The sequence below is a fragment of the Oncorhynchus nerka genome, linkage group LG28 (genome assembly GCF_034236695.1).
Source record: "Oncorhynchus nerka isolate Pitt River linkage group LG28, Oner_Uvic_2.0, whole genome shotgun sequence".
NCBI classification, from domain to species: Eukaryota; Metazoa; Chordata; class Actinopteri; order Salmoniformes; family Salmonidae; genus Oncorhynchus; species Oncorhynchus nerka.
Genome location: NC_088423.1, coordinates 66,296,554 through 66,308,268, shown reverse-complemented (window position 1 = coordinate 66,308,268; position 11,715 = coordinate 66,296,554). Strand labels below are relative to the sequence as shown.

Sequence of the window (11,715 nt, the reverse complement as noted above, 5' to 3'; positions counted from 1 at the left end):
GAGCTTTAGATGCCAAAAAGGCCGATCCCCAAGGCAGGTTATGTTCACCCACTTCTAAAAAAAAGTTGTGCCCATGTGTTCATTTGATTTTTCTGTATTTCATTTTCAAAACATTTGCAAAATGTTCTAAAAACATATATTTTTTTACTTAGTCATTACTTGGTATTGTGTGTTGAGGGGTGAGAACAAATATATATTCAATACATTTTGAATTCAGGCGGTAACACAACAAAATGTGGATACTTATATAAATACTTTCTGAATGCCGACTTGGGAGAATGACGATCGGCAAAAGACAGCTAATCAGTATCAGAAGTAAAAATACAGACTGGCCTGCTACTGTGCCTTTCTAGACCTTATGACGTGCAGAGAGGAGACCCACAACTGATCCAAATGGAATGAAACATTCAAATCACAGGGCTATTGCGTCATTATTCAAATGACATGGTCTGGGCAGTTTACAGCCTACAGTAAAATTGTACTTGTACTCTGAAAGCGATGAAAACTGAAAACAATAATGCTTATCTAGGGAGATAATATTCTTTATTATCCATAAACAAGAATAATACGGCATCTTTTTGAGTTGCTTGTCTTCAGTGTTCTTGCATACGCAATGACACACCTGGCAATGACACATCTGGCAATGACACAACTGGCAATGACACACCTGGCAATGACACATCTGGCAATGACACACCTGGCAATGACACACCTGGCAATGACACACCTGGCAATGACATACCAGGCAATGACACACCTGGCAATGACACACCTGGCAATGACACATCTGGCAATGACACACCTGGCAATGACACACCTGGCAATGACACACCTGGCAATGACACACCTGGCAATGTGTTAGAGGAAATTATGGTTGAAATGACTAATTATGTATACATTCCAATCAGAACAGACTAGTCCAAATGCTATAATGTACTGTACATATGAATTTTCTCTCTTGCTCCCATTCCCAATTGTATATAATGTAGTCAGGAGTTTAGTAACAATGAAGGTCTGTTCCTTAGTTCATTCATTTGTACAATCTCCAGACTGTCTAGAATGCTGATTTATACTGACTGACCTTGACTTCAGGCGTAGAGCGAAGGCTCGAGAGCTAGAGGGCCTCTACTGGTGAACGTTTAGAAAACGCTGACGTCATTTTCAGTTTATAACCTGTGGAAATATGTGTATGTGGTAGTACTCTCTTGAATTAAATGCTGTTACCTGGCTTTTAAGACTGGTCTCGATCTACTTGATGCATAATTAATGAACTTACAAATCATTAATGAAATAGAAAGAGTGCGAATTTGGTTTTGGCTACAAAACATACAGGAATTTAAAATTCCACTAACACAATGACACACCTGGCAATGACACACCTGGCAATGACACGCAAATACATCATTTACACAAATGACACAATCAAAAAATAAATAATTTTGTAACAATTCAATTCACATCCCGGCAAATATAGTTATGTTATGATAAGGTACCATCTACTTGACATAGGCTTAATGTTATCTCAGCTATCCCAAAGGCTAGGAGGCTATATACTGTAGGTCTGTTCTACAAAAACCAAAGACATCAACGTTATCCAAAATGAAACAGTTGGACTACAAACGGACATTGTCATTCAGAGGATTTCTGATGGCAATCAAAGAAACGGAAAGGCACCAGTTGACAGCTGATCACTCCATCTTACCCTCACGCACAACGGTGAGTGATAGATCGGATAGCCAAACTTATTTTATTCTCTTCAGAGACGGGGATGAAAATCATTTGAACCTATTTGATATGTTGGGTATTTGCCCTGGACTATACGCATCAAAAGTGAATATGCATGGAATGTGCGTCACAAAATACAACAAAATGCACAACAAAAAAGTGAAATAAACAGCACAACATTGAAAAGTTAAAAAAATATATGGTATTATGAGCACAGTAAGCTTATGAGCAAACCTGGAAACACATTTTTATTTTTGTGATTACGCTTTCATTTATGTTATGTTTGCCTGTAGTGGTATGTTAAAAACCTACATAATAAATATTGTGCTTCTGTGGTAATAAAATGGAAGCAGTGGTATTAGTAGTGAAAGGTTTAACCATGTTAGTCAGGGACTGGCCTCAGCTGGATGCATCGCCCTTGAAGAAGTTGCAGTGGTTGCCGTGGAGACAGATTCTTTCTCTGGCCGAGTTAAAGACCAATAGCGTAGAAACAGGAAGAGGCCTGTAGGTTGTAATACGCATTTTGACTGAATTACAAGATGATACGTCTGTCTTTCTATACAATAGTGACTCACGGTAGTGTAATAGAACAAACTGTACTGTAGGTCCCTGACCATAGACCACGTTACTTGACTGGGTTGTTAATCTGGTATCAGTGCCACAACCAGGACATTACCTACAGTGTTTTATAAAGGCATGCTTTTACATAGACCAATGTAAATATGTTTTCCATGCCCCTAGATCTATGTGCTATAACATTAACATCAGTTAAATTACCATGCTGATTTTTATCATCGACTTTGCATAGGAGTGCGCTCCCGCACAAATCGACTACTGTGTTTGTATGTGTACATGCGTGTTTACCTGCTGTGAACGAGAATAAGGGCTGTTTCTTATCTCACCATGGAGAGAGTTGACAGTGCAGAAGATGTAGAAGGCTGTCTCCGTCAGGGGGCCAAACTGGAAGAGCAGGACCCCCCAGGAGACCCCCAGGAGCCAGGCCAGACCCAGCAGACTGAGTACTGTCCCCCTGCTCATACTCCTCTCCCTCAGGACAGGACTCTGACGGTGGGCCCTCACCACCTTCACTGTCACAGACCCAAAGCACAGCACGTTCACCACGAATGTCAGCACAAAGTACGAAAAGGACACCGTGGCCAGAGCAGAGTCAGTCAACCAGCACCTACAAACAGAGAGAGAGGGAGAGGGAGAGGGAGAGGGAGAGAGAGAGAGAAGGGGAGAGTCACAGACACAGTCACATACATATAAAGACAGGGACACAGTCAGTCAGTTTTCTACAGAGAGAAATAGGGTCATTGGTGATATGAAAATCCATATAATTATCACGATATTACTTACATTTTAACAACACCACCGTCTTGCTGGTATTTGTTGTATTCTCCATATTTGCCACAAGCGACAATTATGGTAACTACTATGCCAGGTATTCCTGAAAGAGATTAGGGACGTTTTCATTGAATTTCCCCAGTTGAGTCAAACACCAAGAGACAGCGTAGATACTTTAAGTACTACATTAATGAAAGCTGAAGAGATCCGGAGATCCCTCCAGCTCAGAGCGGATCAAGCTGGACAATACCATGTGCAGCTGGGTGAAACAGTTTCACTTCTCACTGATCACTCCTAGTCTAATCATACTTGTCTTCACCGTTGACTTACTGCACTCACCCCATCCTACCAGGCCCAGTTTGAGGACGTATCTGTTGACGTGGATGCTGAAGACCCTGATGATGAGCAGGTAGAGGTGGAAGCCTTCCAGGGAGAACCAGGTGAGGGTGCTCAGCAGGGAGTAGTGGGTGGCTGCTGCCATAGCAACACACAGGCCGTGGACACCAAGAGAGGCCAGGCTGCCGTTGATGAGGAAGGTCAGGTTGAGGCACAACAACGCCCCGCACAGGTGGATGTGGATGCACAGGGAATCATCAGATTTACCTCTTCTGGAGGAAGGGAAGTTAGAATTAAATCTATTGTCAAAATCAACAATATAGCAAATCTCATTGTTATGGCAGTTCCTATCTAGGTTCCTTCTACTAACTCTCTGGGGTCAGGTTACTGTGAAAGCACTGTATGACAACTGCTGATGTAAAAAGTTTACTTTGAATCTCAAAAATTGTTTTTTTCCAATGAGGATGTTCTGTCTGAGAGGCATTGTGTGTGGTGGCTCGCGGTTTGCATGTCGTGGACATAAGTATTAGTTTGTCGGTAGACTCTGACCTGAGGTGGATGAGGAGGGCCAGACTCAGGAAACAGAAGGATATTCCACAGCCCACCCTGGACAACAACGTCAGCAACCACACAGAGGAGGAACTCAGACTGGCACTAGAGACACTGCCCGGAGACTGCCGTCAACACACGCACACAGTGGCTAGGTCACACTTTGATTGAGTGTTCAATGTTGGGCTTAAATCAGTCCGTATCTTGATATAGCACGATTGAAATGTAAAGGTAATTTCAGATTGATCGGACGTGTAAGTCACTTAGCGTGAATGGAGTCTCCGCGAAACACGGGAACATTGCACTTAAATTTAAATCGCGCCATACCGCAGATCTTCTGACAATACGATTTGAATCAAGCCCCTAATCAATTGATCGAAAGAATGTTAAAGTGAGGTCACAACACATGATTTCTCACCATGAGTACAGCGAAGAATGAAAGGTGGCTACAGGAGCACACTGTTTCATTGTCCTTCTTCTCAGTGACACATCCAGAGGAATTCCAATGTGCAACTTTACCTGTGAAACAAAGAGACAAAGCAAAATATTTTCAACATATCATTTTGTTGTATATAGTGCTTCATAAAACTATTTTGTTTAGTTAATAAGTAATACTACCATTTTCACCATCCCAGAACACACATGCTAGTGATTTGTTTTCCTATCAGAGAGAATAGAACCTGATTAGTCCCCTTCTCCTATTCCAATCCACACCATATCATAAACATGCATTTTTGGAGCTGTCAAGCAATTGATAGATTGCAGACAGGTGAAAGAACAAAAATATGATACATATTTAAAAAAGAGAGTTTGAGGGTTGATTGTGATGTAAATATGTACTGCTCACTAACCACTGATGCATTCTGGAAGCGGAACATGATATTAATGTTGTTACTGAGGCCTGAGATGTCCTCTCCCACATTGATGGATACCACTCGACTGTTTAGGAGCTCAGTGTTGTTCTCCACCACCTAGTAGGGATCAGAAGAGAGTATATATATATATATATCAGAGAGAACCACAATTTTCCTCAGAACCATATATACATTTCTATAGGCACTGGGCATGATATTTGAGTCATAACAACAAGCAACAACATATTTCTCAGTAAACTTGTTCTCTTTTTTTGAAGTTAAGTCAACAGGCTGTATTGTAGTGTATTTTGAGCATAGTGTGACTGGTAGCTAGCATAGTAGCATGACAATGAATAGTGGTAGAGCAGGCAGACGTTTGCATTGTAACTTTACATAGATGACAGAGATACAAGTGGTGGTTGGGTCTTTCCAGGAAACTGTCAACATGCTCAAATGGAGCTACTTTCCATAACAGGCTGTCACGATGCAGTGTATGTTTGTACCAATGTGTTGTCACTACATGATTCACATACTGGAGTTAAATGAGAAAGCACCACAGATGTTTTTCTGTGCTTTTGAGGATGTCCTGAAACTTTCAAAGCAGAATTACTTTCCAATTGCTCCTTAAAAATGCAGTGTATGATATACAATTTTGTAGCTCTGAGTCTCTACTTTTTACCAATGTAAAAAGCCCAAATTCAAATGTTGCTACATAAAACGGAATTCAGTGGTTAGTCACATATTTCTACATGTGTTATGAGGGCAGGTCTGTTTCATTAGTTATCTCTGAGATGTAGTTGTTACTGTTGTTTTACCGGGAACAGGCTGTCATTCTCAAACCAAAATACTCCCAGGTTAACATCCTCTTTCGTGTCTCCCATAGCATCATTCAAAGCCTCAGTAGGAATCTCCAACCAAATGTCATCCATCTTCTCCAACTCGGCCTGGTGGAGATAGAGAAAGAGTTATAAATGTGGTGACTGTCGATATCCACATTTTGCTTTTGACCTCTCTCTTTTTCCATGTCTCCATTGCTTTTGACCTCTCTCTTTTTCCATGTCTCCATTGCTTTTGATGCTCACATTATTGGTGGAGGGTAGAGACATTCTAAATATGAGCAAATTGTTCTTCTTATGTGATGTCACTGAGCCTTTGAGGCTCTCAAGGGTCACTTGCTGAGGTCCCTGCTTGGTAATGTTGTAAAATGTGCTGTTGTAGGGAAACCAAAAAAATCACAGTTCTGAATAATCCAGCCAAAAAAGAACCCATGAAAATATGTTTAGGTGTCAGTCAAACATTGATATAGCTCAAATGACTTTACAAATACATTTAAGTCAGGGCCGGCACTAGGCATAAGTGACATAAGCAACACAATTTTGCTTAGAGCCCCCAAAAGGCTAGGGCCGGCCCTGCTTTCAGTTCAAAGTGGACTCACTTTTTTATGGAAGGCAAGTCCTGAACATTCTTCACTGTTTCTTCCTTTCCTTGACATTTTCTGATCAATTCATCAACAGAGGCCAGGTCGTTATTTTTATAGGTCTGTCCAATGTCTTCAGAATCACATTCTCTCACAATGTATGGGGTGTTGGTTGCGACTTTATTCGTACTTGTAATAGTAGTTGTCTGACTAGTAGGGGACTGATTCGTCATGCTAATAAAGGTCTGTTGAGTCACACATTTCATTAGAGGCATTTCTTTGCAGTCATCAACATTGGTGGTGCAGTCTGTAAGTAGAGAACAGGGTATTGGTCAAATCAACTTACACTGAGTAAAAACCACATGCTTTATTATGGTTCATGACATAGAAGGCCAGATAATCTACACATGATTCCTCTTGGCAAATGGGTCATGTTTGTTTCCTACATTTAATAACCTGAATTATTTGTATTATTCTACCTTTATTTCAACAAGGAACACAGACTGAGACCAAGGTCTCTTTTACAGCTGGGCCCTGTGTATGCATGTTTACACATACAGTTTAGGTACAATGATTAAGAAACTACACAAGACAATCACAGATAACACAAAAAAACACAGCATCAGATGACATTTACACACAGGTTATTCCCCTAACAGCACAAGAACTTGCATTACCCAAAACAGTTACAAGCAATACAAAAATAAAAATCCTCCAATAAATGTTTAAATGGGCGACAGGGGGACAAGAGTCTCAAGTTTAAGTTTAGTCTGCAGTCTATTCCATAGGCAAGGAGCGTAACAGGAAAAGGCAGCCTGGGCCTTAAAACCTCTTAAGGATAGGGGTCGGTATTTTCACGTCCGGATGAAAAGTGTGCCCAAAGTAAACTGCCTGCTACTCAGGCCCAGAAGCTAGGATATGCATATAATTGGTAGATTTAGATAGAAAATAATCTACAGTTTCTAAAACTGTTACAATTATGTCTGAGGACCCTGAGGATAAACCATCCCCCCCAAAAATACTTGAACCTACTGTCAGAATTTTTGTCACCCACAGAAGGTATTGTATGATTATCTGATGCAGTTTTTATTTGAGATTTCTCAAAGAATCTGATACAATCTGAAACAAACAGTTGACGCAGTCACTGAACAGTATTCCATGACTTACTGAAGTTTATTCAGCTTAATACAAACTAAAGGGTCTCTTAGTTACTCAAAACACAAAAAGTACTTTCATGATAATTCAATTATGAATCAGTCTCAATAATAACATATAATAATGTCATGTATTTAATCATTTAGTAATAAGTACTACATTGTTTGTCAATAACACCACTTGACTAGAAGATGCATAGTTCACCGTCATGAAAGATGTCGTCAATGTACATGAGGAAATAGATAACAAAGAAAAAATGTGAAGGTAATATCAGTCAAAGTAACACATTACAGTATATACACGTATTTTGTTTGTCATATTAATCAACAATGGACCTAGAAAATTCAGCAAATTGAAGACAAAATGGCACCACTTGTAATTGGAATACCTCCATTGTTAATACTGTAATACTGTTGTGGCGCTGGTCAGATTTGTTGTGTCAGTTGTGATCATTACACACAAAAGTAACATCATTCTGACAGAAAACCCCCAAATATGTTTTAAGGGGTCTACCCCAATCATTCAGCAACTGGAAAACTATTTACAAAAAATCAGCTGCACATAAACTCTGCACAAGTACTACTGTTTAGTAAAAATAAGGTTGAGAGCAGCAGGACGCGTGAATGTCCACTGACAAGACAGGTCGCACAGTACAATTAAGGTGAAAAGATACTTCCATGTTCCATTCTCTTCGAGGTCTAACCAAACAAATGAAAAAAAGTTTCATATTTTTTGTGGCAAAAAAAGTGCACTATTTCATAGGCCTATTAAACATCCAGGGAAGAACATTGAATATTGTGAATTTGGAGTGAGAAGAGACATTTCAATCCATTAGCCCAGTTAGTTAGTTAGTCAACACATTGGCCTTTACTCACCAGGACAAAGTTGTTTAGATGAGGATGCTTTATAAACCCCCAACACAAAGAAATAAACCACCAACACAAAAACGCCATAGCCAAATTGTGAAATGTGAAACATATTAGATGAAGATGGAACTGTAAATAGGAAAAAGACAACATTATGAGATTTCAGGAAACATCTTTGGAAATAAATAGCTGGCCGCAGGGGAACTGTACAGAGATATAATCACGTGAGCCATATTTCAATGGTACATAACCTTGCGTAAAGTGTCATATTCATATTCAGTATGCATACATTTTGTTAATCAGCTTAATAAAACACGTTGCAGAACTTACCTTTCATATGAATTGATTCCTATAACATCCACACTCGCACCGCTCTTTGACTCTGACGGAGAGAAATCAATATCAAGGGAGGATAATAAATTCAATGTTTTGCATGTGGTGGTTAAAAACCTCTTAAGGATCCGCCCCTAAAATGACATAACCAAATCTAATTGGCTGTAGCTCAGGACCCGAAGCAAGGATATGCTTATGATTGATACCATTTGAAAGGAAACATGTTGACGTTTGTGGAAATGTTAAATGAATGTCGGCGAATGTAACACATCAGATCTGGTAAAAGATAATACAAAGAAAAAAACATTTTGAAAGTATGATGTTGACATGATCAGTCCAATCAAAGCTACTGTAGATATAGTGTGATTTGATGTAATTTTATCTGTGGTCAATGACCTTGAGCCTTCTTGGATGGGCACTTCTAATGTAAGTCTATGGAAGCACCTAAGGGGCTTGAATTCTCGAGCTCTAACCATACATTTTGTGGTGACATAGTGTCCCAGTGAGTGACAGAACACTGAAGCCAATCACGGAGCATCTATAGAAAATGACCAACCCCTATGCTCCGTATTTTCCGCTGGCTGCCACCACATAAAGCACTGAGCTAGGATGAAACACCTGCATTTTGGAACTGCCTTACTCAACAATGCAAAAAAGAGACCATGTTAGTATGCAACTTTATTAACTCAATTAGGATTATTTTTTACATTGTTAGCAAACTGATATGTGACACATTTCTTGGGGGGATAAACAGGTGAGGCTCAAAAATGGTGGGGCTCTGCCCTACCTGCCTTGAATGACCCATCGCCACTGGCCAGCAAGCATCTTTCTCATGTCAGTCAGTCACAGAGTTTCTAAACCATACTGTCCTGTCTTTGAATCAGTCACGTGCGTGGTCTAAGTAACTCAACTGGCTAGTTCACCTGTCTGTAAACAGAAGGCTGGCTGTACGTTGATCCTGACCTGTCTGTAAACAGAAGGCTGGCTGTACATTGATCCTGACCTGTCTGTAAACAGAAGGCTGGCTGTACATTGATCCTGACCAGTCTGTAAACAGAAGGCTGGCTGTACATTGATCCTGACCTGTCTGTAAACAGAAGGCTGGCTGTACATTGATCCTGACCTGTCTGTAAACAGAAGGCTGGCTGTACATTGATCCTGACCTGTCTGTAAACAGAAGGCTGGCTGTACGTTGATCCTGACCTGTCTGTAAACAGAAGGCTGGCTGTACGTTGATCCTCACCTGTCTGTAAACAGAAGGCTGACTGTACATTGATCCTGACCTGTCTGTAAACAGAAGGCTGGCTGTACATTGATCCTGACCTGTCTGTAAACAGAAGGCTGGCTGTACATTGATCCTGACCTGTCTGTAAACAGAAGGCTGACTGTACATTGATCCTGACCTGTCTGTAAACAGAAGGCTGGCTGTACATTGATCCTGACCTGTCTGTAAACAGAAGGCTGGCTGTACATTGATCCTGACCTGTCTGTAAACAGAAGGCTGGCTGTACATTGATCCTGACCTGTCTGTAAACAGAAGGCTGGCTGTACATTGATCCTGACCTGTCTGTAAACAGAAGGCTGGCTGTACATTGATCCTGACATGTCTGTAAACAGAAGGCTGGCTGTACATTGATCCTGACCTGTCTGTAAACAGAAGGCTGGCTGTACGTTGATCCTGACCTGTCTGTAAACAGAAGGCTGGCTGTACGTTGATCCTGACCTGTCTGTAAACAGAAGGCTGGCTGTACATTGATCCTGACCTGTCTGTAAACAGAAGGCTGGCTGTACGTTGATCTTGCTGCTCTGATTAAATAGAGTGAAGCTGTTTTTCTCTGTTCACTTGCTTCATAATTTCCCCCTATCACTTTTCCTCTAATGTTTTCGGTCTGATCATTTAGATTGTTGCTGCCTGTTAATATTATAAATCACATGGTGAGGACGTTTACTATCAATCTATCAATGTGCATAATAACTAACAAGTGGGGCAAGGGTAGAGAAAAAGATGAAACTCTAATGCACATTCTGACTGAGTGACACGCAAACTTGGCTGCCTGCTGCAAGTTGAGGACACACAGACACAGACACACCCACCTCTCTGCATGCTGCTCCTAATCTGCAGCTTTTTTGCAGAGAGAACTGCAGGGAGGTATTTTGCCAACATCTATTTGGGTATATTAAAACACTTCAGTTTCTTCTGATCACGAGTATCATCTGATCCGATGCGACTATCAACTGTCAATTTACCTATACCAGTATGTCCATGTCGGCACACCCCAATCTTGCACTGAAATGGCATTGTCATAATTTTCAGCAAACTGCTCGCCCAAACAACGCTATACACGTGGTCTGCGGTTATGAGGATGGTCGGACGCAATGCCAAATTCTCTAAAACGACATTGGAGGCGGCTTACGGTAGAGAAATGAACATTCAATTATCTGGCAAAAGCTCTGGTGGACATTCTTGCAGTCAGCATGCCAATTGCATGCTCCCTCAAAACCTGAGACATCTGTGGCATTTTGTTATGTAACAAAACTGCACATTTTAGAGGGGCCGTTTATTGTCCCCAGCACAAGGTGCACCCGTGTAATGATAATGCCGTTTAATCATCTTCTTGTTATGCCACACCTGTCAGGTGGATGTGTTATCTTGGCAAAGGAGAAGTGCTCACAAAAAGGGATGTAAAAAAAATTGTGCACAAAATTTGAGAGAAATAAGCTTTATGTGCCTATGGAAGTTGTTTGGGACCTTTTGTTTCAGCTCATGAAACACAGGACCAACAATTTACGTGTTGATTTATATTTGTGCTAAGCATAAATTAAACGGCCCATTGCAGACCACCCAGTCCTGACCCAACCAGCTGCGGCATTCTGGGTATTGGGCACATGGTGCGCTGGCTAGTGACTTACCCCTGTCCCAGCTGTAAACACCCTGTGGGCAATACTGGGAGGAGTGACATCCAAGCGATAAAACCCCACCAAAGTGTGTGGCGATGAGCAACTCTCCACAGCACAACTATCTCCCATTGTTAACCCTTTAAACAATGCCCAAGACGCCGCCAGAGCCCTGGTGGAGTGGGCGCGTACACTGCTAGGTACCCCTTGCCCCCTGCTGCTATATGCCAGGGAGATG

General features: G+C 41.1%; 1 protein-coding gene across 2 annotated transcripts; it reads right to left on the bottom strand.

Moving 5' to 3' along the window:
* Positions 1–532: 532 nt before the first annotated feature.
* LOC115112803 (adhesion G protein-coupled receptor G3-like) lies at positions 533–8,649 on the bottom strand. 2 transcript variants are annotated; one of them, XM_065013018.1, is made up of 12 exons: positions 8,580–8,628; positions 8,259–8,378; positions 6,247–6,535; positions 5,627–6,020; positions 4,809–4,928; positions 4,576–4,618; positions 4,376–4,476; positions 3,958–4,082; positions 3,412–3,680; positions 3,085–3,175; positions 2,628–2,908; positions 533–2,227 (listed from the first exon to the last, which is right to left on the bottom strand). In XM_065013018.1, the coding sequence occupies exons 4-12, from the start codon at positions 5,738–5,740 to the stop codon at positions 2,112–2,114; spliced, it is 1,260 nt and encodes a 419-aa protein (XP_064869090.1). In that variant the 5' UTR covers positions 5,741–6,020; positions 6,247–6,535; positions 8,259–8,378; positions 8,580–8,628; the 3' UTR covers positions 533–2,111. The 2 variants fall into 2 exon arrangements, with proteins under 2 accessions (XP_064869090.1, XP_029495661.1); XM_029639801.2 differs by lacking the exon at positions 8,259–8,378 and having other exon boundaries at positions 8,580–8,649.
* Between the last annotated feature and the right edge of the window lie 3,066 nt (positions 8,650–11,715).

Excerpts from the sequence above, each read along its gene's own strand:
- LOC115112803 (XM_029639801.2), bottom strand. The coding sequence starts at position 5,740 with ATGGATGACATTTGGTTGGAGATTCCTACTGAGGCTTTGAATGATGCT. Across the intron at positions 4,929-5,626 it reads AGAATGACAGCCTGTTCCCG|GTGGTGGAGAACAACACTGA; the intron begins GTAAAACAACAG and ends GATCCCTACTAG. Across the intron at positions 3,176-3,411 it reads ACTGGGCCTGGTAGGATGGG|GAATACCTGGCATAGTAGTT; the intron begins GTGAGTGCAGTA and ends AATCTCTTTCAG.